This window comes from Natrix helvetica, assembly GCF_964273705.1.
Source record: "Natrix helvetica genome assembly, chromosome: 4".
NCBI lineage: Eukaryota > Metazoa > Chordata > Lepidosauria > Squamata > Natricidae > Natrix > Natrix helvetica.
In genome coordinates this window covers 125054116-125068066 of record NC_138550.1, presented here as the reverse complement: position 1 = coordinate 125068066, position 13951 = coordinate 125054116, and the positions used below count along the sequence as shown (strand labels likewise).

At 38.4% G+C, this 13951-nt stretch overlaps 1 protein-coding gene across 1 annotated transcript in view; it reads left to right on the top strand.

Annotated features, from left to right (window-relative positions):
• KLHL14 (kelch like family member 14) overlaps positions 1 to 13951 on the top strand; it is an 81240-nt gene that overhangs the window by 53889 nt on the left and 13400 nt on the right. The window contains exons 4-5 of the mRNA XM_081952634.1: positions 2322 to 2411; positions 7859 to 7937. Of these exons, the coding sequence (XP_081808760.1) occupies positions 2322 to 2411; positions 7859 to 7937 (169 nt within the window). The remainder of the gene's footprint in view (positions 1 to 2321; positions 2412 to 7858; positions 7938 to 13951) is intronic.

The following is a 13951-nucleotide window of genomic DNA, read 5'->3' as shown; positions in this document are numbered from 1 at the left end:
AAATACTTCAACCACTAAAATATAACAGTGTGATGTAGTATAATTAGATGCACATGTAGTTTGTCTTCTACTTAAGAACACTGAATTTAAAGGTAATACAGTTGATTGCATTAACAGATAATTGGCATTGTTTGAAATTTAAAGCTCATTCATAGGCCCAACCATTTCAGATGCATGGTTTTTCAGTATAGCATCACATCATTTTAATAAGGCTCATGAATATGCTGTTGAAGGGCACTGCAGTATAACATCAACCAAAAACAAAACTGGAGTTCAATGAGTTTTACCTGAATAAATATTTTTTTTAAAATCAATTCCTAAGAAAATACAATTGACTTGTCATTTGTCACAAATTAAAATAAAATAGCATATTAATAGTATTTGTTGCTTATAAGATATACCACCAATATATAATATTAATTAATGCATTTGTACTAACCTTATCTGCCTATCAGTTGCTTTTGCTTAGACAGCTGCATGAGCACAGACTATGAAAATTATATTTGACCTTTACTGGAAACTAAATATGCACCTTGCTTATTCATCATTGCTTTAGAAAAGAAAAAAAATCAGTAAGAAGCTTAAATGGGACTACTTGATCTTTAAGAAAATGTGTCCTACACAAGGAAGCTGCATATATTTCTTATTGTTATTTGCATATGCTACATTCAAGTGCATTGAGAAAAATAAAAGATAATAAAACAAATGAAATGAGAGATATATCACCCAAAATAATTCATGTGTGAGATAGGCTGCCTCTTTTTTTGGCACTGGCAAAACAGCACAAAGTAAGAGCTGGCCCTGAGTCATATTGATTTCCCACTGCACTGGTTTCCTAAGTGCTCTATTGATCCGTGTCAAGCAATAAGTTCTCTGCCTATACATGCACATCACCTCCCCATTTGTCCTCACCTAGATTTAAGGTGCCCATATGATGAGCAGAACAAGGACATTATTTTTCCTACTGGTGACACCCAGCCAGAACTGCTGCATGTGGTACAATTTAGCTGTGTGAGTATGCATTTCAACATACGATGTTTAATACTGCCACATACCACAAAGAAATTCATTTTATGACATTAATGCTGCATTTTTTTTCCTAGTACCTCGGTAACCATAGGGAAAACATATCCGAAAAAAAGACTGTCCCATTTTTCTCCCCTTCATAGTTACAACTTCCCCACAATAGTTTTTAAAGGAATGTTGCTCTTTCAACAAAGGATTCCTGATTCAGTGGACGGGAAATGTTTGATTGTGCTGCTAATGACATTGTACAGAAAATTAAGCATATACATTTGGAGGAGGCATTAAATCAGCAGGACCTTAATTTAAAAACTAAAAACTATATGGAAATGCAGCATGCTTATTGCGGTGTGAGAGAAAGCTGTTGAATAGTTTGAAGTTTTGATGTGGAAATGTTGCCTACAGACTGAATCTTGGCCGAGGGTATTTTTTTTAACATTTTGTAAATCTATTTTTTTTTAGTATTTATTATATGATTACAGATCACAGTCTAACTATTGCGTTTTATGAAATATTTCTGTTTTGTAGGGTACAGTATTTACTGTAATGTGTGGTTAGCAAGCTAAACTTTGTCCAGAATGGATGCTAAAGTTGCCTCAGTCCAAAATCTAGTTGATAATGCTATTGAGACTGGCTGTGCGTGCTAATAAGACCTTCCGCATACTTTGGGAAGCTACTGTGACAGCTCATTCAAATCACACAATTCCAGAAACTATTACAAACTTCTCTGGGCTCTTTTGTTTTGAGATACCAATTATGCTGGAGTTTTCCAAGGCTCTGTATTGCTAAAGAAGTTGCTTTCAGTTGCAGATACAGAACAAAATGTTCTTATCAGAACAGTAAGCAGATATGACAATGCCACTGACCATCTAAACAGATTATAAGGATTGATTCACAGCAGGTTTTAGATCACTGAGCACATTTACTGGGACTAAGACATGAAAGTCTAAATTTGAACAAATGAAGGCAAATATACATGTCCCAGGATAATGTTGCAAGATCCAATCGGGGTCGGTCACCAGGACAGACGTTTTTTCTTCTGAGCTTTGGGACTCATGCTGGAGTCCATCTTCAGGGAACTTTTCTCTAACAGCACACCCTCTACTAGAGAGAAGTTCCTGAAGAATGAATGGGCTCCAGTACTAGTCCGAAAGCTAGGAAGACAAAACCTCTGGTCCTGGTTTACCGACCCAGATTGGAGTCTAAATTTGAACTTCCCTGAAATCCTCAGAAGAACCATACTATTAAACCTACTGTTGAAATGCACCTTAATAAAAATATATCTGCTTTATTCACAGTTATGCCATACAATAGTGCCCATCACTGTGTTGTGGAAGTAGAAAATTTCTTGTTCGTTCTGGGAGGAGAAGATCAGTGGAATCCTAATGGTACGTATGCAATAATTAGTTGAACTATGAAGAAATACATAAATAGCATCCTCCACACAAATCACTAATGGGTAGGAAATCCATGAACAGCTACTTATACATGAAATAGCAATATGGTGATTTTCCTTCTTTTTTTATAAATTGATTTGCCCCATCTCACATCTAATCTCATCGGATTGGAACAGCAGATAGTTTAATGTTAGCTTATTTGCTAAAAAAAATCAGAAAACACTGAAGGAAAGATTAGGAATCTACAAGCAACCTTGAGCAACTCTCTTGGGCTTCAGGTTATATACCAATGATTTAGGTTGTGAGTTGAAATTCATTTATGGCAATAAAGTCTCAACTTTGAATCATTGATTGTCCAACATTACACAGTTGTATAAGAACAAATTAGAACACAGAGTTCTAACGATCAAATTAGAACACAGGCTTTTGAGGTCTATTAAAACATTTAAGTTGTATTTTTTGAAATCTATGCATACATAAAGAGAGGATCCATAATGCATGCATTTTTATAGATCCAGTTGATGTTACTGCAAAAACATATGCATAATTTTTAAACATTTAAAACAGAACATATATGCTAATAGGAAGCTCAAAAGTGATGTATTAGAAGGATAATCTCTTAAAATAGCTATGTAAACTAACCCATACACATATATGTCTAACAAAAGAGATTTCAGCAACAAGCTTCTGTATTTCAAAAGAAATCTTACTCCAAATCACTCTTTTAATTCAACAATCAAGCCCTTCCCCTTTAGCAGAACACTTCTACATTATGATGGAAGAATAGAAAGTGGAAACTAATTTACGTCGCTGATTTGGGATTTCAATATTTCTGGTATTCATTCATAATCTCTAAAATGTTTGAATAGTTATTCCCTAATTAAGACATTTGGTGATAATTATTTAAAGTTGTATCAATGTTATTTTGCTATTTTGTTATTATATCTTTTGTGTGTCCATTATTCACTTTTTTTCTAGTTCCAATCTAATATGATCATGTAAAATGGGTATGCATTCACATTCTCAAACGCCTTCAGATTTTTCTGGTACTCCTGTATATCTAGTCTTATCAGCGATTTACATAATGATTATGGTAAGGGCTTTTTAACGAGATTACTTTATAAATTTTCTGTGGAGAGAAATGAAATCATTTAACAGGCTTCTGAACAAAGCAAAAGAACAATCTGCCTTGCAAAATTTAGAATATTGTCAAGACATCATTGAGAGGCTCGTACATAAAGGCAGAGTTGCAGCTGTAGCAGTCTGTGTAACATAGATAATTATGACTTAGAAAGTATAAAACAGCTTGCAGGTACACATTTTCACTTCAAAATGCCAGAAGATCCTGCTGAAATTACGTATACTGCATATATTTTATTTGAAAAGCCCATTGCAGCATCTGTGCTAAACCAAACTGTATCGAAGCATTACATCTGTTCATTTCTTTACAAACTAAGCTAAGCAATCTTCTCTAATAGCATTATTTCAATAGAGTTTTTAAAAATATTTATTTAAGTCAGTGTTCTGGAAAAATAACTTTTGCATTCTGTTCTTAACAAGCCATTCTATAAAAAAAGATTACAGGTAATTTATTTATAGAAGTATATGCTATAGAGTTCACCTGAAGGTTGATGTTATTGAATTTCTTTAACCAAAAAAATGGACAAACATTGTACATTAGACTAACTGGATGGTAGGTCTCCCCAACGGCTACACTAAATTCAGAAGGATAGTTTCCAAACTATTTCACTCAAATTGAAATTGTTAGTTTTGTTTCTGGCTAGTTTGTTCGTTTGTTTGTTTGTTTGTTTATGTAGCCACTCATCTCAAGTACATAACTCTAGGAGGCTCAAAACATTAGAACCAAAATATATACAAATATTAAACTCAATCAAGAAATAAAATGCACAATATTCAAAGAATCATAGAATCATGAACAAGAAATGTGCTCCATCTCACATACAGGGCCCCAAGCTCAGCCACAGAATCAAATCTTCAAAGCCTTTCAAACAGGCAGCAGATTGGGGGCCAACCTAATTACAGGAGTAATGATGTTCCAGTGAGTGGGGCCAACAGCAGGAAAGCCTTTTTTTTCCAAAGGGGGCTCAGCCAACCCACCTTGGTTGAAGAATCATATCGCATGCCTCACTTGCTAGATTTGACAGGATGGGTAGAAACAGTCTGCATGAAATGATTCAATAAGTAACCCAGGCCCAAGCCTTATAGGATTTTTAAAGGTAATAAACATTGCCAGAATGTTGAATTACATCTGGAGGGCAAACTGATAGTGGTGATGGTGTAGTGTTACATGATCCAAATAGCTAGTACCAGTAATTACCTATTGCTGTATTTTGCATCAACTGAAGTTTATGAATGCTCTCCAAGGGTAGCTCCATGAACAGCATATTGCAGTCATCCAAACAGGAGGTGACAAGGGGCACAAATGATCATGATGTCATGAGGCCCTCCTATCCATGGTTGCCACTGGTTCTTTGAGCAGGAGCTACAGGTCTGGGAGGACGCCAAATTGTGCACTGCTTCTGCCTGAGACAGTGTCACCGCATCCAGAAATAAAAATGGAAGGTTCCCAGAACCAGGAAGCCCTCAAAGCCACACAAACGTATGTGGGTTGAGTTGAAGCCTGTTGCGCCCTTTCCAGACCCACACAGCCTTCAGGCACTAGGATAAGACTTCTGTTGTATCATTCAAATGGTCTGGGGTGGAGATAAAAACGCTGGGTATCAGCAGCAGATTCACTCCAAACTGTTAAAACACCTTTCTGACAGCTTCATCTAGAAATTAAACAGGAGGGGAGAACATATCAAGCCTTGCGGCCCCTTACGTAGAAGAAGATGTAATAATAGTGGAGAATTTACTTTATTGGCCTACCTTCTCAAACTCCTGAACTAATGTCAGGGATTTGGAAAATCAAAAAAACTGCTTCTCCCAGTTCTTATCCTGATGTTCATGTTTCTTGATAAAAGCTACTTGAAAGCTACACAGACTATTCTGGTGACCCTGGTGATGCTATAGCACAGTGATGGCGAACCTATGGCACGCGTGCCACAGGTGGGACGCAGAGCCATTTGTCAGGGCACACAAGGCGCTGCCCTGTCAACTGGCCAGCTGAGTTCACCCTTTTTTAATGCCGTTTTTCGCCCTCCCCAGGCTCCAGAGGCCTTATGAGAGCCTGGAGAGGGCAAAAAGAGCCTCACCCCACCCCCCCCCCCGAAGGCCCTCCGGAGGCTTCATGAGCTTTCCTGAAGCCTCTGGAGCGCAAAAAAATGGGTGTACGGGCAAACCGGAAGTTCGGGAACGGACTTCCGGTTTGCTCGGAGGTTCGTTTTGACTGCTCCGGAGCCTTCAGGGAAACATCCTGAAGGTCCCTCAAGCCTTCGGAGCGCTCAAAACGACCCTTCGAGCAAACCAGACGTCACTTCTGGTTCACCTGGAGGTTCGTTTTGACTGCTCCGGAGGCTTCAGGGAAGAGTCCTGAATGTCCCTCAAGCCTCCGGAGAGCTTCCGGGGGGGGGGGAGGCTGTTTTCGCCCTCCCCAGGGTCCTATAAAGCCTCTGGAGCCTGGGGAGGGCAAAAAAAGCATGCAAAATATGGCACTGTGGGGTCGCGCATTGCATTATGGGTGCAGCACACCCGCACACTACCCCCCCTGCGCTCCCCCCACTTATAGCACGCGAGCCAAAAGAGGTTCGCCATCGCTACTATAGCATAACATTGAAAACCCTGAAACCAAGGAATTTTCCCTTTGCTTCCATTTTTAAAATCTGGACATAAGACCTGAACTTTTTCATAGCTTGTAAACAAATGTAAATACCCTTACTTCAACAACAAAAAACCAAGGAGTCATCTTCCTGACAGAGATGCATTTTAGGAGTGGTATATGGGGTACAATATGCTCCACAGCTTTGCTTGCCATTTATCAACAAAGAACAAAAACTTTTGCTTTGTTCTTTGTTTTGTCTAAACAAATTTCTTACTCAATTTCTGAATATTAGAAGAGCTGGAAAGGGGGAAATGGGGAAGGTATAACTGGAAGATGAAAGATTAATAACAATAAATGGGAGATTTGAAAGGGAAAGTATATGTGAAGGGAAAAGAGGATTGATATTCTAGGAAAAATGGAATTATGCTGGAAAATGCTGATTGACATGACAGATAGTATTTCTGGGTAACCTGTGTTAATAAGAGAAATTCATACAAATAAGGGACTCCTTAGTGCTCTTCAGAAGTATGAAAGAATCTGAATCACATAACTAGAAAATATAAATTAAATTATTTACATGATTAGTTTTGAATGCCAAAATCTATATTTCATTGCCACTGAATTTTGAATTTAATTCCCATGAATAAAGCATTTTGTAAGCATCATGGTTTGATAGAGGAATACATGATTTAACTGTGATATAGTTATGCTATAATTTTAAGTTGCATGCAAGGAATAATTTTTAAGATTTCTGCATTGAAGGTTCAGGTATTAGACAGAAATTGTAATGTACTCTCCTTGCTCAAGTCTTTCTTTTGATGTTTATAAGAATATAACATGCATTCAATATAGTTTAATATCTTTGGGGCATAGATTTTTCATGACTGGCATATACAAGTCTTTATGAAATACAGGGTGAAGTAATAACTAATGCTTTTTCATATTTGACTAAATAAATTTGACTAGAAAAAGCTGCAGGGAAATGTTGTTAATTTTTTATCGGTCTAAATAAAAACATCCATAATTGTTGTTCACAAGTAAAAGACTGATGCTATAAAACTGTGACTTGCAATCATACAGCATCAGCAGCCACTCTACTATTAAAACAGAATGAGGCAAATGGCAAATGCTCAGGGGCATGGAACAGTAATGAAAAGTGGGAGTATACAACTATGTCTTATGTTTAGCCCTTAAGTTCATCTATTCAGATGTTATGAAGAATGCTACTTATTAGTTCTGTGCAACATATTCCTACACTATCTGAGAAACAAATATGGCTGGTTCAGGCATGAAATCCTCTTACCTTTGGAACCTGGACCGTGTGTGTGCACTCACTCGCTTCGCTCGAATGCGCTGCTTCTGTGCATAACCTTCTGTGCATGTGCAAAGCGTCCGCGATGATGTCTGGGCAGGTGGGCAGAGCCTCCCACCGCCACCACTACCGGTTCACCTGAACTGCAGCGAGCCGGGAGATACCACCTCTGGGCTAGTTCAATAAATTATATGCGTGTGCCCCTTCATATTCTTCTGAATTAGGTTCAAGGCATTGCTAGTCCTACTGTACATCCTAATACTGGAATGAGAGGGTTTTTTGGTCAGCCTAATCATCTGTATTTGAACGGAGATTTTTTTTCCATTTTGGTCTTCAAGCAACAAAAGGCTTTGCGTCAGTCCTTCAAAAAGCAAAGAGCTAAATGTGAAATTAATCTCTTTACAGGCAAACACAGTACAAACTTCGTCAGTCGGTATGATCCTAGGTTTAACAGCTGGATACAACTTCCACCTATGCAAGAAAGGTAAAACTTACTAGATGTTTGGGAAATGGTGGTATCGTAATGAATGGCAGTACTTTCTCTGAGGCAGAGCAGCGATACAGAGAAATGAAATGCTATGGGTTTTTTTCCTTATTAATAAGAGAAAAGAATCATTTTGAGTTATGAAAGTAATATTTTCTTTGGAAGTCTTAAAATGTGTAATTTCTTAAGTTTTTTAACATTTGATTTTAGCATGTCATATAAAATCTAACATTGCTGTTTTCTCTTAAGATTGAAAAAAGATATGATATTCATTCATGCTTTTCTTAAGTTCAGTATGGTTGGAAAATTGACTTCCTAGTGTAGCTTAGGAGCCAATAGGTCATATGCCTTGGTAGTTAAACCACAGCATCTGGACATCTGCTGTAGGGCTGCAGTTTCTGTATAATCAGGCAGAGAACGTTGATTGAAGCATGCTAGCAATGAAGGGATTTCTTCTTTTGATCTGAAACTTATCAACCCATTGTTTTAATTTTTTTTAATTGAAATATTTTGCTTATTTTATACAAGCCCACCTGCTAACAAATAAACTTTGAATCAATCCTGCGTTATTCAAATTGATATCAAAGTGCTGATATATCAAATAATTAAACTGTTAAAAGGTTAGGTATCAACAGTTAAAAAAAAACCTCGCAAATTTACTAAACAGAACAAGCAAAGCATTGGTACTCAACCATAGGAAATATACTGTAAAGCCTTTGAACAAAGCAGTAAAAGCTGCACTTCCAAGCTTTCTGTTTGTTTGTTTGTTTGTTTGTTTGTTTGTTTGCCATATGGAGTGAAAGCTAATTAGGGAGCCCCTAAATTTAATGTAGCTGATTACTTGGGCAGCTTGTAAATCAAGAGTTGCAATTTTAAGATAAAAGTCATAATCCAGATCTTAAGACACTGATGAACACTATGTAAAGCATTTGGGGATACCCTTTAGCTAGGACATCCATAAAAACAGAAGATGTTCAGCTCATTATCCATTTGAATAAATCTACTTCTCCCAGCCTCACTGCCTCTAACTTAAAGCAGATTTAATGTCTGTACTGAGTATATTACATCTACAGATATATTGAGGTAGAACACATCCTCAGTATTTTCATACAAGCCTAATTCAGTTTTCAAATATAAATAAAAGCACCAAAACCCGTGTGATTTATTAAATATTGTGGGTTTTGTTGCTATTTGGGTTTCACAGTAAGGTCATTGGCCTTACAGCAGAGTCTATGTAGCTTATAAAGTGTTTCAAGAAAGATTTTAAGCATCTAGTAATTCTTTAATAAAAAGGCCTTATATACTCCTGCAGTTTTCTAACAGAATATCTGTGAACCTTCACAATTTCTATTCTGATTTTTGATCAAATTTTATTTATGTTCCAATTTACCTATCATATCTATGGTGTATGGGTGAAGAAAGACAACTTCAATGGCTTCCAAATTGTCAAGCAAAATAGCATATAGACAAGGTCCCCCATTTCACTGGTCTACAGTACATAGAGAGGGAAGCATTTGGACATAATTTGGGTTTTTTTCCAAAAAAAACCCAAGACTTGGAAGAATCACTGATTCACCCCACAAGGGCAAATCAGTGGTTCTTCCAAGTCTTGCTTTTTGGAAGAAACCTTGTGGGGAGATGTCACTTTGTATGCTTCTGATAATTGGAGTGCCTAGAAGATAGCTAAAAAGCAAGCTTAGTTTCTCTAGGAAAGAACATTCTCATTACTGGCAAGACTTAGCTATATGAAGGTTGTGGCTTGCAGGTTATGTGAGACACAGTATCACAAAGATACACAGACTACAGAGGAAAACACAATGAGGGCATAACAAAAAATGAAATCGTAGTATTGCCACACCCTTATTTTACAACAGTAAAGGTTTGGCCAGCAACTGAATTAGCTTGATATCTATTCACTTAATCTCAAGAGGCATGTTGCAGCCATGCAGATTTTAAAAGTACCAATAAGAGCAGTTGGGAATCCATATTCAGGATACTGAAGGCTAAATTGAATTTCCACTTACAGTATATTACATTCCAGAAATGTAGCATTAATTAGTATAAACTATATTAAGGCTTGTCTCATATTTGAAAAATATAACATAAAATGTTAATATAACCAGTCCAAGGAAGCTCTGATAATGAAAGAGTTTAGTACAGGATTAAATTGTTTGGCTTTTGTCAATATCAGAGTGTCAATATCGCGCACCACCCTTTTTCATACAAGGCAGTAGGAAATTAGGGGTCTTTGGTGCTCCCTGTGTTTGGTTGTTTTCTTGCAGACATTTCATTACCCAAACTAGGTAACATCAACATGCATCCACAATAGGAAAATCATCCAATCCGGAAAGCTCTGGACGGCAGCATTGTTACCTCCCACTGGGAAGTACCTTTTCTAATTTTCAGCTTGTTTTATCTCATGGATCTCCTTTGTGGGGTGATTGAATCAAAACTTAATCAAATCAAAATGTTTCTTCAAGCCCTAATGTCTTTATTTTTTATAGTTATAGTTATAGTTTATAGTTTATTTAATTTATAGACCGCCCCCTCTCCCCGTAGGGACTCGGGGCGGTGTACAGACCATTCATAATCAAAACAACAGAAAATAACATAAGACATAGAGCAGAAACAACACACACACACTGTCTGTATATAAAATCCCAAAACCAATTTAAATACTTAAAAAACAATTTTAAAACCCGTTTAAAACCCCAATATAAAATTTAAAAAGCCATCCAGGAAGGTTTGTAATAGATGTTAAATACAGTTATGATTATAATTATAATTAGGCCAGACCAGCTACTCGAAACAGGTGGGTCTTGAGTTTCTTGCGGAAGGAGCGGAGATCAGAGGTGGTTCTAATATCGGGGGGGGAGGTCGTTCCAGAGGGTTGGGCCCATCACAGAGAAGGCCCTACTCCTAGGCACCGCCCGCCGGCACTGTTTAGCGGATGGTACCCGGAGGAGGCCCTCTCTGTGAGAGCGGATTGGTCGCAGGGATGTATGGGGTAGAATGCGATCCCGCAAATAACTAGGTCCCGAGCCATGGAGCGCTTTGAAGATGACGATCAACACCTTGAAACGCACCCGAAAGGCCACAGGTAGCCAGTGCAGCTCGCGCAGGAAAGGTGTTACATGGGAGTACCTAGTACTTCCCATAATAACCTGCGCGGCTGCATTCTGGACCAGCTGGAGCCTTCGGGTGCATCTCAAGGGGAGCCCCATGTAGAGAGCGTTACAGTAATCAAGGCGAGAAGTCACTAGGGCATGGGTGACTGTGCAAAGGGCGTCCCGCTCCAGTAAGGGACGCAATTGGCGCATCAGGCAAACCTGGTGGAACGTCCCCCTAGCCACGGCCGTCACATGATCATCTAGCGACAGCCGGGAATCTAGGAGGACGCCCAAATTGCGTACCCTATCCACTGGGGGCAGTTGTTCCCCCCCAATGGCCAGAGATGGAACACATTGGCTAAAGCGGGGCGCCGGTAGCCACAGCCACTCCGTCTTGGAAGGGTTGAGTTTGAGTCTGTTGTCGCCCATCCAGACCCGCACGGCTTCCAGACACCGGGACATCACCTCGACGGCTTCGTTGGGGTGGTTCGGGGTAGAAATGTACAACTGAGTGTCATCCGCATACAGATGGCACTCAACCCCGAATCCTCGAATGATCTCGCCCAGCGGTTTCATGTATGTGTTGAACAGGAGAGGCGAGAGGACCGACCCCTGTGGCACTCCACACGTGAGCGGCCTCAGGGTCGATCTCTGCTCTCCCGCCAACACACATTGCATCCGACCGGAGAGGAAGGAGGAGAACCACCGCAAAACGGTGCCCCTCACCCCCATCCCCTCCAGACGACGCAATAGGATACCATGGTCGATGGTATCGAAAGCCGCTGAGAGGTCTAACAGGACTAAGATGGAGGAACAGCCCCCATCTTTCGCCCTCCAAAGATCATCCACCAACGCGACCAAAGCCGTCTCTGTGCTGTGACCCGGTCGGAAACCGGACTGGCGCGGTAGTAGTTGTCTGAAATAGCGTTATATAGTGTTAAATAGAGATAATCTTAGGATAGCCATTTGTCTGGAACGGTATAGGGTTTCCTGCCTAGGCAGGGGGTTGGACTAGAACACCTCCAAGGTTCCTTCCAACTCTGCTATTGTATTGTATTGTAAAAATCCAATGTAATTTGAATAGAAACCTACTTTTATTTCTATTAACCTATCTATGTATTTATTTACCTAGATTTCAAAATACTCAACTCCTAAAATCCTTTGAAATTGTTTCTATTTCTCCCTTCTCTCTCAATTCAAACTAAATTTCCATTCTACTCAGCTACCTACTACTAGGTACCACTTACCTTCTGTTCGTGTTCATTTAATATCAGTAATCAGCACGATTGTCACAGGGGTACACTGTAGTCTTCAGATATTTCCACAGTTTGATTGTATCATCAGTTCATTTTTTGTTCTAATCTGAAACTCAACTTTTCAAATAGGCATTTGATTCAAATAGGTATTTTGTGACATAACGCTAATATGATTTGTACCACTTCAATCTCCTCAAACACACATTGTCATTTTGTTTTCTCTCTCATTGAAAAGAATCTCCATGACAGTTCTTCTCCGGTTAACAATCATTACTTAGAATTAGATTCATTCAGATGTCACTGTTAGGGACACTCATCTTATATTGCTTTGGAATAAAGAAAGATACTAGTTTTAATAGAGAGGCGATAGCTTGCTTACAGAAATAATTGAGTTGGATTCAGTTTGTGGATCCATGTTAGCTATTTGCTTACATCGTTTCTGGAATCCAAAAGCCAAGAAGCTTTATAAACTACATTAATTGCAAACAGTTCTCTGTTGTGATTGCAACCCAGTTGAAGGGTTGATACGTGCAGTACCTTATAGAACTTTGGCTTAACTACCATACTGTTTTGCAACTTAAGCTAAGTGGTATTGATCAATTATTACTTGTTTAAAAAAATAAGTTTTTAAAGATTTCATAGAGAATTCTCAGTTGCCATTATTGTAATAAGTGGTTGGCAGTTAGGGCTATGACTGCTGATAAGATATATCTATTCTTGTGGAGAAAAATGGCCCCATACCAGTCTAAAGGAATATGAACAATCTCTCCAAGAATTTCCAGCTTAAATTTTTCAAATTCTAAGCTACACTGGATAATTCTGAATCAGTGCAATGTAGCTGAAAATATTAGCTTTTCTGTTAGCTTATTGAAAAGACTCAGAAATGGATACAATATGCATCTTGTGCTATCATTATCTCTATAGCTTAATCACCAAGACCATTATAAGACTAATATGGTTCTGTTAGCAGGGAAAATAGTGTTTAGATGGTGGAATTGAATCATCATAGAGCTTCTTGGAGCATTTCTCCATTCTGAATGTCAATCAATGGTTTGACCAGATTGTAAATGGGATACATCCTTTTCCTGAGTTTTATAACAATGAATTTCATCCATACTTTTAAGAAGTAAGGGTGCCATCTTCCCTTCTCATTCAGCCACTGACCCAATCTGGGCTTGTCATAAGGTATCTGTAATATTGAAAAACAGCACAGTGTTTTTCAATCATAAACTCTTCAGTGGAAAGTGACCCTCTAAAAGAATTTGAGTTGCTATAATTACTCATAATTTTGATCCATACTCAATGTAAAACAGATTATCAACCTGTAAGATTCTGGGCAAAAATCATTGTCTGCAGAATTCAAGAAAGATGTTCTTACCTTTCTCATGTATCTACATTATAAAAGTTACCTAAGTATGTTTACTAAATTTATATGTTGCCCGTCTCACTGTCCAAAGTTCAATTACAGGACCTTTTTTTCACAAGGCTCTGAAGGATTTATGATTGAACCAATATCCTGATATGGAAGAACTATTCAATGTAATATATTTTACCAGAGGTAGCAAGTTATTTCTGGTGATCTGATATATATGAGGAGGTTATTCCTTTCTGAAATTGCATTTTTAATGTAATAATTTAGCGTGGAAGT